General features: G+C 36.2%; 1 protein-coding gene across 2 annotated transcripts; it reads right to left on the reverse strand.

The window, feature by feature from the left end:
- Nucleotides 1-3579: 3579 nt before the first annotated feature.
- LOC134227015 (uncharacterized) lies at nt 3580-5442 on the reverse strand. Of its 2 annotated transcripts, none has more exons than XM_062708198.1 (4): nt 5202-5442; nt 5071-5126; nt 3921-5009; nt 3580-3858 (listed from the first exon to the last, which is right to left on the reverse strand). In XM_062708198.1, the coding sequence occupies exons 2-4, from the start codon at nt 5098-5100 to the stop codon at nt 3694-3696; spliced, it is 1284 nt and encodes a 427-aa protein (XP_062564182.1). In that variant the 5' UTR covers nt 5101-5126; nt 5202-5442; the 3' UTR covers nt 3580-3693. The 2 variants fall into 2 exon arrangements, with proteins under 2 accessions (XP_062564182.1, XP_062564181.1); XM_062708197.1 differs by having other exon boundaries at nt 5071-5144.
- Nucleotides 5443-17494: the final 12052 nt, after the last annotated feature.

Here is a 17494-nt window from a genome sequence, read left to right on the forward strand (position 1 = left end):
CTGCCGAAATTACCTGAAGAATTTTCAGAGGAACTGCCGATAGAACTACCGGAATAATTCTCGAAGGAAATCCTAGAGAAATTCTTGGTCCAGGAGGAATTTTCGGAAAAACTCCTGGAGGATCTCCCAGTGGAAATCTTGAAGTTTCCACCGGAATTCTTTCAGGATTTCATTGCAAATTAATGTAGGAATTCCTCCGAAAATTCCATTGTTGATTTCATTTTCATTTCTAATTTCTGTATAAATTTCCGGTGGAATTCCTGGAGAAATTCTTTGAAATTTTCACAAGAAATTATTCGAAACAATTCACGGAAAATTTTATGGAATTTACACAAGAAATTCGAAGATTTTTCGTGAAATTCTCAGGAATGTTCACTGGCAATTCTGCGGAATTTCCACGGAATATTCTTATTCTTAAAAACTATGGGAAACAGCACGAAATCATTTGAATTATTGCAGGGAATTCTGCAGAACTTAAGTTCGAGAAGATTTTCTTGGAGTAAATAATGGTGGAATTTCGGATCGTGAAGATTTTCTTGGAGTAAATAATGGTGGAATTTCGGATCAGTTCCCGGTAAAATGTATGGTGGAATTTCCAAAGACACTGCCGAAGAAGTTGCTGGAGGCATTCCTAAAGAATCCCTGATAGAATTTTGGATAGAATGCCAGGAGCAATTGTTGAAGGAATTCCTGGAGAAAGCTTGCATATTGATTTTTCTGCCTATTTTATAATAAATATTATTTCAGAGAGGATTTGTTCAGAAATTCAGATGTATGGTTCTAGTTTTCTTAAACTTATGGAAGAATGCAGGATTTTTATAATAATTGTTATAGCCGATTTTATATTCTTTCTGAATACTAATTTCGTTAATATTTTTCTCACTTTATTTAAAAATATCTGATGAGCAATAAATCACGCTTTTTTAAATCCATTATTGTTTTAATCATTATTGTTTAGATTTGGTTTGGATTTGGTTTCATGTGTTAATATTCATGTGTTTTTATAAAACTACTCCAAAACTACGATTTAGAAGACCAAAAAAGTTGCCCCCCCCCCCTCTTCTCGAAATCCTGGCTACGCCCATGAACGTGCCCACACATCATCTATTCATCGACTTCAAAGCCGCATATGATACAATCGATCGGGACCAGCTATGGCAGCTAATGCACCAAAACGGATTTCCGGATAAACTGACACGGTTGATCAAAGCGACGATGGATCGGGTGATGTGCGTAGTTCGAGTTTCAGGGGCATTCTCGAGTCCCTTTGAAACCCGCAGAGGGTTACGGCAAGCTGATGGTTCTTTCGTTTCTGCTATTCAACATCGATTTGGAAGGGGTAATACGAAGAGCAGAGATTAACACGAGTGGTACAATTTTCAATAATTCCGTCCAGCTATTTGGCCTCGCCGACGACATAGATAGTATGGCACGTAACTTTGAGAAGATGGAGGAAGCCTACATCAGACTGAAGAGGGAAGCCAAGAGGATCGGACTAGTCATCAACACGAAGACGAAGTACATGATAGAAAGGGGTTAAAGAGAAGACAATGTGAGCCACCCACCGCGAGTTGGCATCGGTGGTGACGAAATCGAGGTGGTAGAAGAATTTGTGTACTTCGGCTCACTGGTGACTGCCGAAAATGATACCAGCAGAGAAATTCGGAAACGCATAGTGGCTGGAAATCGTACGTAGAAAAGTGCTGCGTACCATCTATGGTGGGGTGTAGATGGCGGATGGTACGTGGAGGAGGCGAACGAACCACGAGTTGCATCAGCTGTTGGGAGAACCATCCATCGTTCACACCGCGAAAATCGGACGACTGCGGTGGGCCGGGCACGTAGCCAGAATGTCGGACAATAACCCGATGAAAATGGTTCTCGACAACGATCCGACGGGCACAAGAAGGCGAGGTGCGCAGCGGGCAAGGTGGATCGATCAGGTGGAAGATGACTTGCGGACCCTCCGTAGACTGCGTGGTTGGCGACGTGTAGCCATGGACCGAGCCGAATGGAGAAGACTCTTATATACCGCACAGGCCACCTCGGCCTTAGTCTGAATAAATAAATAATAATACTTCCACTATTGGTGCTACCTCCACTAAGGGTACGGTTACCTTATGCTATATGTATGCCACAAAACAGTTGATCAAATTCTTATAAAGTTTTTTAGTAGAATATTCCTACAAGTCCAGATGATAAATAACTTAGATATGCCTGTTCTAGTATTTAGATCGGAGAATGCAGATCTGAACAGATGTAAAGTTGTGGGATAACAAAGAATAGTTCTTTTATAGACTACACGTAAAGGAAAAACCTTATAAGTTATTGCAAACACATATTCGAAAATACTAATACACTGCCATCTAATGAATGATTCCATACCCAAAAGCTAATAATACTCATACGTTAATGAAAAGTATACTTTATACTTATATATAAGTTTTGAAATGTGGGAATGGGAGAACATTCGATTGTCGTCAGAGCTATCTTTGGTTTACCACATGGAGAACAGTATCACGTTAGTTCACGAAATCTCAAAGTTCGCATATAATTCCCTGGTTTTCATGGGCTTGATACTTCAATAACACCTTCCGGGTAACAATAAGTTTTTCAAAAAACCTTAAAATCTTACCAGAACAAAGATAAGTGACGTTTTAGTGAACTAAAAATAAAATATTCATCAGTTTTCCGCACTAAGGATTTCTTGCGTAAAAAAAAATGTGTAAAGAATGCAGAATCCCTGTTTTATATCTGTGCTGCAGACTTCGGGTTTTCATAAGTTTCGTTTTGTCGTTTATCTCACATAACAGAGTAAGTGAGATAACATGAGACAGAACGGGCGCGTTAGTTTTAATTCTGATGTGGAAAACACCGTAGTTGTAAGTTATTTATGTTATTTGTATCGACTGTATTTAGCTTAATAAAGTTTATTTAGCTTTGTAGCATGCGGTAACCAAAACATCAAATGTTTTATTGCAATTTGCCCTGCTAAAAGAGCGGTGCCCTTGCCCTGTTTTCAACAGGATCAATATTACAAATGAATTCAAGATCCCATGGAAAGAATTACGAAAATGAAGCTAAAATAGCCATTTTCAAGCGAATGTTCAGAATATGAGTCAAAACGGTATCGACTGAGAAAATCATGCCAACCAAGAGGTACAAGAGGATGAGGTGGATCGATCAAGACTGGGTAATTGGTGACGTACAGCCATGGACCGTGAATAAAGACAACTTTTTTTTATGAATAAATAGAAATAAATAATAGTAACCCCTTTCTTCAATATTTGTTTTTCAAATCTTCTATAGATACGCCCATCGACCAAAACTGTGGTCTTTCTTTGTTTCAGCTGTCATAAATTGGATAAATGTAGATCCGTCGATTAGCCATAGGCCGATCTAGATCTTTAAATCTTGGACCTAACCGTTAGTCTCCTTGGTGATTTTAACACTGATAACAAGAAGTATTAGAAGAACAATTAAACGCAGTCTTCATTTGAATATTTAGTTTCGAGACTATTATTTCAATTATTTTAAAACACGAGGAGGCTCGTTTTTTGGAAGTGATATGATTTGCAACAAGTGGCATTACAACAATTTATACTATTATTAACCTATTACTTTACATTAAATGAAATCTTTTCCACACACATCTACCACAGACAGATTATTACAGATTTGTATTTTATACTATCACAGTCGTCCCTTTGTCACTTCGGTGAACGCAACGCACAGTTTAGGATTCATCCTTTTTAGCTTTTCCACTTCGCGCATCGTAAAGCCTGGACAGTGCGCAATTCTGAGCCACTTTACAGCGGGGAAGCGCCTGACCAGCATCTGCAAGTGCGTCTCTTCCAACTGGAACGGAAAAGAAAAATCATTTAGCACCTCAACTAAATCTCCAAGTGCAAGATACATACTCGTTTGTAATTGGTGACATACATGTATTCCACGTTGTAAGACGGCGTTAGTTTGAGCACTTCTGGGTAGAACTTTACGTTGTGTAGAGCAAGCATTCGCAGGCTATTAAAGATCATTAAACTTTCAAAAGCGTAAACATATGCTCCGGATCGAAGATCCGGCGAACCTAAAGATAGTTGCCTCAAATGTGGGAATTTGGCATTCAAGAGGTTGAATTTCTCTGCTTCGATTTTCAACTTTTCCAACTTGATGAGCTTACTTATATTCGAAAGCTCGATTGTTCCTTCACTTACTAACAAGGTTAACTCGGTGAGATTTGATAGGCTCGTCGAAATCATTTGCATCACATAGCTGTCGATAAACTTAACCGTTAGATGCAATTTTCGTAGCTGCTTGAGCCTTCTGAAGAACATAATACTGATATCTTGTTCACTTTTAGTCATCCCTTTCAATCGTCTATCTATGGAAAGCTCCCGAATTTGTGGAAAATTTAAATTGAAGAAATAGTAAATGTCTTTGTTATCGAATACAAGTGTGAGCTTAAGCAGTTGATCGGCGAATTGAGGAAGTAAATCCATATGATCTTCGGAGCAAACATATAAATATAACTCAGTCAATTGCGGTGCGATCAATCTAAAATATTCCACATAACTTGTTTCTATTTTCAGAACTTTTAAATTATCAAACGATGTACATAAATAACCCTTTTCCGTCTTACAAGTTCCGATGAGATGTAACTGTTCTACGTTTTCAAAACTGAAGAAAGTATTACTAAATATCAACGCGAAACGTTGATCTGAACTCAAATTGTCTATTCTCAAATGCGCGGGATTTGGACAAACCGAATTAACTAGCCTGAGGTTTTTAGTCATCTCGCTGCTATACTGGTTCTCCAACTTAATTGATAACGCTTCATAATTTCTTCGGAAATACGTCTTCCCATCCAATAATCTGCATCCCTCGATGTGCAAGATGACATGTTTTCGTAGATATCTTTCCGATAAAAGCACTTCATTCCACCGATTGCATACCAGAGAGAGATTTCTGCGATTCTTAAAATCCAAATATTGGAAAATGTGCTCAAGGATCTGTAAGAATAGGTACTTCAATTGGATTACATCGAGAAATAAAATGCACAATCTATCAAACCTCGTTTGGAAGCCAAGTAAAGCAAGCCATTCAGTCTGGTTATCGGCTACATATATCTGAAATTTCTTATCAACCTATGTTGCTAAATCAGCGTATACGCACTTAACAAGGATGATAAAATAGATACAAACACGCAAATAGTCATCAAGCTGCTTCGTCACATGATAGGTCACTTTTTCCGATGTTTGAATTGAATTTAATTAACCACCACAACATCTCAGCCAACAGTAAGCAAAATCATGTTAGCAGAGTGGAACACCTCAAACTTTTTGTGGTACAGTAAAATTTCGAAAAATAGATTGTGAATTTTGATTTCGCCAGACAATAACGATTCCAGACGCGAATATTTGATCTACATCAAATGAAATACTGTACACGACTGAGTAGATGAGTGTGAAGACTGTGTTCATTAGCAATTCAATCACAAGTCGTTCGACTAAGCTCATCAATGAACTCAACGATAAATGTGTTTGATGACCAAACTTAACACATACCTACTAAGGGCCCGTACACTGGATACGTGAGAGCTCATGGGGAGATTTTCGCACAGTCCATATAAATTTAAAAAAAATGTGTAAAAAACCTTACACCGGGAAAAAGGGTTGAAAAATCCAGAAACGACCCTTACGTAATTAGGCGATAAAAATATTAATTTTATTTTATGGTCGAGAACTCTTAGTATCACCTAGCGGTAATATAGACGAATCCAACTAAAAATAAGAAGAAGACATACGACGGTGTTAACTTTGACAGATCCTACAGCACACCATAGGAAGATAATTTTAAAAGGCTTATAATAAATTCTAGACAAATTGTAATTAAAATCTGAATGATGTACGATACGGAAAAAGTTCTGAATTACAAATTTCGAAGCTTATCTCAATTTTTTGTATATTTTCCAAAAATATATCTATCATAAAGTGACCAGATTTGTCTTGGGCCAATCCGGGACACCTTAAGCATTATATATTTTGAAAGCGAATCATGAAGTTCCGAAGACATTTTTCTCCTATCAACCTACAACACCCATAATGATGCTTGTTAACTACTCGATTTCGTAGAAACAAATACCCTCTGGATTTTCCAAAGCAATTGAAATGAGACATGTTCCATAATCTAGACCTCGTGGTTGTGCGGTTAGCCATGCCGGTCGTCTGATATTGTGTAATATGTGTAGAACGTTATGTAATGAGAGTGCAAGTCGTGGAAATACTTCGATAAGCGAAATATTCTTCAATGGCCCACTGAACAGTCTGTCTGAACCAGCCAGTCTGAACAGTCATTGATTGAAGACGCTGAAAATGTCTTTCCTATGTTTCTGGTGTTCTAGGATATGTAGGATAACGGTACCAATAGTGGAGGTACCAATAGATCAACAATAGAAAATATTTTTTGAAAATTGATAATTATGGGAAATTTACAGCTTTAATAAATTAGCTAATAGATAAACCATTATTTTTTCAAAAAAATGAGATTGATGTCATTCTACATCAACAACTACCAAATATTGCTTGCACCACTAATGGGTACACTGTTCCTTTAGTGGCGGTAAAAATTAATGTTGGTTTAGTACCTATATAAGATAAGGTCTATGAAATATTGGAAATAAAATAATCATTTGTGTTATTAGCAATCATTCAATTTCGATTTAAAATATACCTCATTGTAGTGTATTTCTTTCAAGCGTGTAACACGCTTCCTTAGATTTTAGCCTCCATGGAGGAAGAGTGTCAAAACAGAGTGAGATTCAGTTTGCTGAGTATTGTTAAGACGAACGGTCGAGACTAGATATCTCGTCCGGGTCACGACAATGACGCAGCCGGTAGTTTTAAAATCGCGTTTTTTTTCTGTAGATTGTGTGTGTTGTGATTGAAGCAGAATAGGAAAATAAAAGAGGTAAATTCATGGGTTAAACATTAAAAAAAAGAACATCGTTTGGATTTGGATTAGATTTAAATTGGATTGGATTAAGATTGGATTGGATTAGGATTGGAATATGTGCGCAAGCTCGAGCGGTTAGTTTTCTGGAAACTGGTCATCACAATTTGAAAAATAAAACACTTGAACAATTCTGATGTGACTTGCTAACTCCAAGTCCAAAATCCGACTCTCTTTTTTATTTACAAAAACGTTATTTATAATTACTGGCTATTGTTTACAATTTTTCTTCATGTGACATTCTGCTCCGAGAGCATTCGTACTCTCTAAATAAACAATTATTTAACAATTGAGTCAGCTACTATTTCTAGGCCAGCTTATTCGCCAAGTTTTGCTTATACTTAAATATCCGTTGTTTATTTTCAACAGCGGTTGCTATTTGATAAACATAAATGGACAGGTTCCAACCTGTCCAATCTTTCCTTTTGTTCGTTTATATGACATACTTTAAAAATAGAAGAAAAATGATGATTATTGCATGGCGTTTAGGGTCGCTACATCTCTTCCAACCCATTGAGCTTGAAATTAGAATTGTAAATTATCATTTCAAGTGGATAGTTGATGGTTTCGTTTCAAAACTTTAGGGTTCTCCTGAAGCTATAGTTCAAACATATTCATGAAATATTCAAAAGTTGTCCTCTGATCATTAAAAAAATACAAATTTTCAAGCAGTGTATATCTTTGAAATTCCTTGATACTATTTTCGTGCAATTTTCTGATACCTCAAATTAATTTTGCTATAACTTTTTTGTAATATTTTCGCCTAATCCCTCTACACATATACTTCCTCGAGAGTGTCTTACCTGATGATGCCTTCTTAACTCGCCTAGCGTTTGCTTGCTGATGCTCGCTTCTTCATAATATTTCGTGTAGATCACTTGGTCGGTTTCAGATTCCGAGTACAGGGTATACTCCTGGTCTGTCGCTTGGTTGTTTGAACTTGTAACGTAATATTGGGTCTCCGTGGTGAAGTTTTTGATAAGGTACACTGGGGGAAGTGGAAAAGGAAAAATCGATAGTGCATGTTTGAATTAGTGTAAAACCAGTTTAAATGATCTAAATGCGTTCAATCAAAATGGGCTATCAAAAACAGTCAATTTTGCGCCAACTGTGCGGTAATTCATACCATTTTGGTCGCTTGAAATTTAGCTTAGCTTAGCTTAGCTTTGACTGACTACACATATCTATGGTTGCTACTCCGTGATTGACCAGAATCAGTGAAATTGCACAAAGAATCAACTGAATGATTGACTGGGATTGTTCAAGCATTCTCAGTGTGCAAGTTTCAGTGACTCTAAAATTCAAATGATCAATAACGGCGCCGGCCACGTCCTTGTAGTCAGTTAGGAAGAAGGAAGGAATATTAGTAGGTGGTTTTTGCTATTTGAAGACCGTGTTTACCTCTGCGTCTCCACAAAAACCACAGGAAGGATTATCAGTTAATTGGTAGGCATCGTTGGATCTGGATTCACTCTGATAAGCGATACGACCGTGTCATTCTTTATACACAGTGATTTTACCTAGCCATGAATCGGGCGCGAAAAGTAGTACAAACTAACTACCGGCCTACCGGGCGCGCAATGCAGAACACAATGTTTCGACCGATCGCGCGATCATCGTTCTGCTGTCCGAAACAAGAGAAATCTCGCACTGAACTGATTTTTATTACCGGCCGCGCAAAGCAGAACACAATATTTCGTCCGATCGCGCCATCGTTCTGCTGTCCGAAACAAGAGAAATCTCGCACTGAACTGATTTTTATTACCGGCCGCGCAATGCAGAACACAATATTTCGTCCGATCGCGCCATCGTTCTGCTGTCCGAAACAAGAGAAATCTCGCACTGAACTGATTTTTATTACCGGCCGCGCAAAGCAGAACACAATATTTCGTCCGATCGTGCCATCGTTCTGCTGTCCGAGACAAGAGAAATCTCGCACTGAACTGATTTTTATTACCGGCCGCGCAAAGCAGAACACAATATTTCGTCCGATCGCGCCATCGTTCTGCTGTCCGAAACAAGAGAAATCTCGCACTGAACTGATTTTTATTACCGGCCGCGCAAAGCAGAACACAATATTTCGTCCGATCGCGCCATCGTTCTGCTGTCCGAAACAAGAGAAATCTCGCACTGAACTGATTTTTATTACCGGCCGCGCAAAGCAGAACACAATATTTCGTCCGATCGTGCCATCGTTCTGCTGTCCGAAACAAGAGAAATCTCGCACTGAACTGATTTTTATTACCGGCCGCGCAAAGCAGAACACAATATTTCGTCCGATCGCGCCATCGTTCTGCTGTCCGAAACAAGAGAAATCTCGCACTGAACTGATTTTTATTACCGGCCGCGCAAAGCAGAACACAATATTTCGTCCGATCGCGCCATCGTTCTGCTGTCCGAAACAAGAGAAATCTCGCACTGAACTGATTTTTATTACCGGCCGCGCAAAGCAGAACACAATATTTCGTCCGATCGTGCCATCGTTCTGCTGTCCGAGACAAGAGAAATCTCGCACTGAACTCTGTGCGGTAATTCATACCATTTTGGTCGCTTGAAATTTATGGAAATAGATTTTAAAATTAGGAGTTGTTTTTCCACTTACCCTAGTGGGATGGGGTAAGTGGAAAACCCATGTTAGCTTGACCTTCCATAGTGATGAGTAGCTACATATAACTAAAATCAATACGATAATTGCTCTGAGTATCTTTTGTGGAATAATTTCATCATCTTAACGGAATAGATCCTCAAGGAATTCTCGTAATAGCAATAGCTTTTGCCTTCTCGAACACTAAGTGTAGGTGAAATCTATATGTTCGCCCCAAAGATGAACTTTTAAAGGAAAAATAGGACTTACAGGGTTATGAACTAATCAACTTATTTTAACGAATTGAGATGATGTCTGTATGTGCGTATTTGTATGTATGTGTGTGAGCAAAGCACGTACAAATATATCAGCTATTCTTAAGCTCTTATGCTTAACCAATTTGTTTGCAAAAAATTGCATTCAACGGCGAAACTTGTTATGAATAAAAATTAATGTGAATTATATAATATATTTACCTATCAGTGCTATTTTTAACTTTCTTATAAATTTTTTTTCATATGTAAAACATGTGAAAGGTATCAATACCGATAGATGAATTAATCAGGCATTTTCTCATTTATATTAGTCCAATCACCACTGGGATCACAATGATAACAAAGAAGGAACATATTCACAGCTATTGAAATAAACCCTGGAGGGAAGAAAAAAAATTGCGTAATTGAAACATTATCCACTTCCCCCGCAGTGTTTGATACCTGGGGTAAGTGTAAAATCTTTGAATTATTTGCTTTCTTGGTACGAACCACTACCAATTGAATGGGATTAGTTTAACTGTATTGTAACGGTCACCTGTGATATAAATTCACTTGAAAAAAGGACAATTGGTGCAAATAAGAAATGATTTTATGAATGCAAAAATCAACTTTTCGCGAAACCTAAAATTACAGTTCAAGCGTTAACCGTTAAACATAGTGTTAGTGTGAGCATCAAAGTATATTCTTGCATAATGTTATGATGTGGTAAAAACTGTAAAGTATGTACAATTCCAATTTTTCGAGTCGCTTTTTACACTTACCCCCTTTTTCCACTTCCCCCAGTGTACCTTATATGATGTCTATCGTTTGCTGGGAGCGTTAAATTTGATCGTACCGTTCACTAGTAATAATTTGACGTGCCATCTCCGAATGTATATGTTGCTTTCCTCTGGTTGTAGTTCATGAATTCACTGATTGCCTTATAGCAAAAATGTGTAGCCATTATAGTGTATCTCCAATTGTTTTCAGTTGATTCGCCGTTGATACGTAGTTGTGGTGAATTGCCGTGTATACGCTGCTCAGTTTTGTTGTGAGATATTCGCATCTTTTGTTGTATGATGCGAATTAGTTGTTATTGATAAAATTTTGCTCGTTTGGTATTTCGCCTTGGGTTGATCCTCTTCATAACTTGTCTTCTATCGTGGGAGTTTAGTCTTCATGGTTTTCCTGTTTCTGCTTATCTCGGAGTTATTATGTTATTCCGCCTGGTTAAATCTTTTTTATATCGCCTTGTATAATTCACCTTTTCCTGATGTTCCTCCGAAAATTTCTACTCCTTATGTTCCTCCAAAGATTTCGTCCCGTTGAATCCGTCTTGATACCCCCCACACTCTTTATCTTCAACCTTCCGTATGACCTGTCGTTCTGGTGATACCAATTAACTCTGGTATGTATTTCTCGATGCACTGTTGTCTTCCTTCGCCATCGGATGTTGTCTGCTCGTCTTCGCTGGATGTTCTCTCGCCCGTTTGCCTCTCGAGTAAGTTATTGTGCACATTAACATTTGGAAAATAATTGTGAACTATTTTACTGTCTTTTACTACTCTACACTGTTTTTGTTTTTTTTTTCTGGTGTGGATAATGATTACATCTTCAGTGCTATGTTACTACTTTTATGAATTTGATTCTACTTATTGGGCCTTGCCTCCTCAAAAATTGATCGTTCGATAGTAAAAAAATAATTGATTGTATTACTTCATCTGATTATGTTATTCTCGCTGAATTACCCCCCGTGAAAAAAATTGAGTTGAAGCAAAGAATGTATTCTGCAGGTTTTTGTACAGATATAACTAAAGATAATATAATTTTCTGCAAAATACTTTCTGCCACATATTCCATATTATACCTTATTGGTTTTTTGTTTAGGTTGGCTCTGATGGTTAATTGCTGCAACTGCTCCCCTCCACCGTTTCTGGCTTTTGGCGTGTTTCTGAAATGAGACTTAGACCTCGTGTTTAGTTTATATTTCATATTTAGGCGATAATTTAACAAAAAGCATATTTGAACAAAAAGCAAAATTGTCAGATTTTTTTTTAATTGGTAATTTAACAGTAACCCAGCTTGTTTGTAACACTTCGATAATTATAATAGTATCAACCATTTTCGAATTCTCTTTCTTTTCACGAGTCTTACTATAGTAATTTAAAAAATGTTATTTAGTATAACCATGATTACCTTCCCATTTATTTGTTTTACCTTTTTTTTTTTTCAATTCTCAAATTTTTCAATTGTCTAATGCCCTTTTTTTAAATTCAATTTGATATTGATTTTCCCTAGATTTCACTTAGATTCGCTCCACTTTGAATTTGTTTATCCCCATTTTAACCACATTGTCTCTTCTCACATATTTCATGATTTTCGTTTTGTTCATTTTCTCAGTCACTATTTGTTACATATTAAATCAATCATTCATACAACAAGTGCCATATTCACACATTCGGAGGACGTCTCCTCTTGTCCATTCAAATAACTGTTCACCTTCATACTATCAAGCACTCAAACAAAATTTTTCATTTGCTGCCATACTCTGTCACATATTCTTTCTTTATGTTTAATACAAGAGATTCCATCGCGCAAATCTCTCTCGGTACCCAAAACTAGTTTCTCAAACTCATATTAAATAGTTTTAAAATAATCACTTTCATATATCGTTCTTCTAGAATCATATTTTTACATTTCCGTTATACTTACAAACTTTACGAATTTCCATCGATTATAATTTATTCAGCTTTTTCCATATTACAAATTTTTTTTTTAACTTTACTTGTTGTCTTCTCATACCTGTATTCAACTTCTAGTTCCTCGTATTTCCCTTTTTTTTAGCATATGTCTTTCACATAATAATTTTGATATTTATTTTACCTGATTTATCTTCAAGTTGGTCTCATATTCTTACATATATTATTATCTGTTTCATTCTGGATGGCCATCCATTATCTTTTTAAGATGCTTTCTCACTTATCATCAGTTGTAAATACGTTTGTAATAAATCATTCTGTTTAAATTACTGTTTTATCTTTGTATTTTAATTTTTCTCGCAACGAATCAATTAAACTTTTCATAGAAATTCTTTTTCATACCATTTTTTATTTCAGCTATTCAACAATATATATTTTATATCTCATTACATGTTGCCTTTTTATTTTCCCTCATTATCCCTCTTTCATATTTTCCCATAGTTGTTCTGTTTTAGACCCCAATAGGTTACCCATTTTCATCCGTATTGGATTTATCATTCTTTTTTTTGTGTTCTCCCACAGTGCCCCTGTTTTAGAACCCAGCGGGTGTCCCATTTATATTCTCGTTCGTGTTAATGTTTTGTATTTTCCCATAATTTTCCCCATAGCTTTTACAAGCTTTAATAGAAGTAATAGTTGATTCGTGTTACACAGCTTTCCGGCAATGCTGTTGTTATTCTTGTAAATGTAGGTTCGTTAAATTTAAATATTAATGCGTTGACTATACTGTTTATGCTAGTTACCTTCTTCATCCGTTGTATTAAAACATATAATATACGCCTTAAAAATGTAAACGTATAAATCATTCCATTCTTTGTACTCATTTTAGTTGAGTTTATTGACTATTTTGTATACTATTTAAATAAATGTTTTTTTTTCATCATGCTTGCTAATATTTTAGTTTGTCTCCAATTATAATAGTTATGCGCTTAACTAGATTTCATATTGTTTTAAATTTATTATATTTATATTTATTTGCTAAATCGTACTTATTGATTGTATATATAACTTGTATAATGTAAATTAAAATGTAAAGATATCAAAAATAATCAATACTTATTCTAACTAAGTTTAAAACTTATTTTACCTAACTATGTTCTATCTATTTACATTACTTATGCTAATCCTTATAATGATAATCCTTAAGCCTACTATGTACAAGATGATAAAAAGAAGGTGTGGAGGAAGTCCATACTTGGTGGTATTAGTAAGCTGAAAAATAAACATAGTTTGAGGGGAAAGTATGTGACGTCACACCGTTCCATCCTTCCATGATCCTTTATGGGCCATGTTCAAGAAAACATGTTTTGCCGGATTGTTTGCGGCCCGCAAAATGATGAAAATATTTGTGTAGGAGCAAAATGAGAACCGCATCAGCAAATTAATAATGATCTTCTCAAATTATAGCAATTCACTGCTCAAATTTCAAAGCATTCTATACACACACTTCTGCCATTATCCACGAGGCATACGGTTTTCAACACTTTTCAGTATTTAATAACAAATTCCACATTATCATACATGTTTTGCTTTCTGGGCAACAAGGAAAATAACAAGATGTTTAATATTATCGATATCCTCAGTCACTCGCTCAGTTATCTGTAATAAGATCAAACATTATTTGGAATATAATGAACTTGCCTCACCGCTAAATATTTTCCATGTTATTGTTTGGATAACAAAATGCTGGTTGCCCTTGATACGATGGTGCGCTGTTAGACGCTAGGAGGGGAAATCGAAGAAAATTTTATAACAAACTCTGTGACGTCAGCCGTCGTCATGTAGTTGAGAAGGTTGCTAAGACGCGAAAGAAACGACGCACTACTACTTCCAAATGGCTGTGTAATACACCAAATGAATCACCTCACCTTTCTTACACCATATTGTACTATGTAGACTCACCATGCTCGATACTAAGCTTTACTTTTCAGTCGTTGTATTTCTTTAGTCTGTTATTATGCACTTTTTCAAGTCTTTTCCCGTTTTTGATTATTGTAGTTTGTGCACTTGGAAAACTAAGTACTTCATATGGACCTCTCCATAAAGATTGCAATTTCTGTCCTGTACCTGTGGGGTTGGCTTTCACTAAAACCATATCTCCCCACATTGGTTGCCAATCTTTAGCGGTTTTGTCGAAATATTCCTTCCGTTTCTCCTTCGATACTATCAAGTTTTCTCTAGCCGTGTCGTGAATATATTTTAGAGTGACTTTCAATTCGTTGGAATAGTCTCCATAGGTAAATTCCATATCTCTCATTCTGTATATTGAATTAGGAATTCTTGCTTTTCTGCCATAGAGTAATTCGAAAGGCGTGAAACCAGTCGATGAATTAATTGTAGTGTTATACTGGAATGTAAAATGGGGTAGAAGTCTATCCCAGGTTTGTGGATCCCCTCCTATAAATTGGCGTAAGTAAATTTTTAATTCTCTGTTGGATCGTTCCACAAGATTTGCCTGAGGATGATATGCTGTTGTTGTTATCTTTTTTATTTTTAAAACTTTACAAACATTTTTCATGAGGTTGCTCACGAAATTTGCACCTTAATCTGTTACTAGTTCTTTGGGTGTTCCAAATTTACAAATAAAGTTATCTACGAAAGTTTTCGCTACAGTTTCGCTTTCTTGATTTTCCATTGCCGCAACTGTTCCCACCGCTGTCACCAATTGCGCAAGCTCGAGCGGTTAGTTTTCTGGAAACTGGTCATCACAATTTGAAAAATAAAACACTTGAACAATTCTGATGTGACTTGCTAACTCCAAGTCCAAAATCCGACTCTCTTCTTTATTTACAAAAACGTTATTTATAACTACTGGCTACTGTTTACAATTTTTCTTCATGTGACATTCTGCTCCGAGAGCATTCGTACTCTCTAAATAAACAATTATTTAACAATTGAGTCAGCTACTATTTCTAGGCCAGCTTATTCGCCAAGTTTTGCTTATACTTAAATATCCGTTGTTTATTTTCAACAGCGGTTGCTATTCGATAAACATAAATGGACAGGTTCCAACCTGTCCAATCTTTCCTTTTGTTCGTATGACATACTTTAAAAATAGAAGAAAAATGATGATTATTGCATGGCGTTTAGGGTCGCTACATATGATTGGATTTGGATTGGATTTGAATTGAATTTACATAGAAGATAGAAATGGGTTGGAACTAGATAAGATTTGGATGAAACTTGAAATTGGATTAGGCTTGGATTTGAGTTGGATTGGATTTGAAATGGACTTGGATTGGATTTGGATCAGATTTGAATTGGATTTAGATTGGATTTGGATTTGTGATGGATTGGATTTAGATTGGATTCGTATTGGATTTGGATTGGATAGGATTTGGATTGGATTAGATTAGAATTGGATTTGGATTGGATTTGAATTTGGATTAGATTTGGATTTCACTTGACTCGATTTGGATTGGATATGGATTGAATTTGTTTTGGATTTGGAATGGATTTAGATTGAATTTGTATTGCATTTGCATTGGATTTGGGTTGAGTTTGGATTGGATTTTGAAGGATTTGGATTGGTTTTGAATATGGAATTGTATTGGATTCGGATTTTGGATAACATTTGGATTGGATTTAGTTTGAATTTGGATTGGATGGATTGGATTTGAATTGAGTTAGAATTGGATTTTGAATGGATCAACATGACATAGCAACAAAATCAATCTTTGTTTCTTATATGCATGCAGAGTAGAGGAGGAGAAGAATGTAGTATATAAGATAAGGTCTATGAAATATTGGAAATAAAATAATCATTTGTGTTTTTAGCAATCATTCAATTTCGATTTAAAATATACCTCATTGTAGTGTATTTCTTTCAAGCGTGTAACACGCTTCCTTAGATTTTAGCCTCCATGGAGGAAGAGTGTCAAAACAGAGTGAGATTCTGTTTGCTGAGTATTGTTAAGACGAACAGTCGAGACTAGATATCTCGTCCGGGTCACGACAGTTGGTTCCCATAGTGGTGCTATCCATTGATTTCTTATGGGACTCGCCACTAATGGTACAGTTGCACCACTATAGTTGCAAGAGAGTCAATTTAATTTAGGAAAATCATTGTTTTTAATAGTTTTTCAAGCGAAATCTTAGGATAAGTTGCATTTAACAGGATATTTTAAGCACGACGCACAACTGAAACCATCGTAAACGGTATATTTATGATACATCTAATTAAAACCCCAATACCTCCACTATTGGTACTATCTCCACTAAGGGTACGGTTACCCTATCTCATTTTCAGTTTCTGCTGGAGTGATTATTCTGACCTTTTGAAATGAACAAATGAAGCTTAGTTTATGTTATCCTGTTACGTGCAATGCATGCTGGTTTTTTTTTTAAATTTGATCAAAAATATAATTGTAAACCTGTTTTGTTGTACGGATAACTTGCAGACACCCTGTAGCATGGACTCGGGGTGGCAAATTGATGGTGCGTATATGGCTCTGAAGGCGAAATTCTATACAGTGGACCATGGAATTCTTCTCGCTAAACGTGAGAAGTTAGGGGTTTCATCAAGCTATACACACTAACCTTTTCTAATTCGAGCTCGGAAAAATTGGGCACCGCTGTAGCTCAGTGATTTTTAAAACTAAACTTAAGCAGAAAATTTCGTTTAATACCTACTGATTCTCAGCAAAATATTTGCCATATCTTAGCAACTGGAACATTACTTTTACTGAGATCTGTGCAAAAATCATGTTTGCTGAAACTCGACGAGGTTCAAAATATGATTGGTGTTCACGTAATTTGTTGTGCTGAAGTCTAGCAAAATAAAAGAGATAATAAACTAGTTTATTACCTCTATTAGCAAAATGCAACATCATTTCGAACCACCGAAAGAGCATGCTGATCATCTTCGACAATATCCTTTTTTATCTATT

This window comes from Armigeres subalbatus, chromosome 3 (genome assembly GCF_024139115.2).
Source record: "Armigeres subalbatus isolate Guangzhou_Male chromosome 3, GZ_Asu_2, whole genome shotgun sequence".
Classification (NCBI taxonomy): Eukaryota; Metazoa; Arthropoda; class Insecta; order Diptera; family Culicidae; genus Armigeres; species Armigeres subalbatus.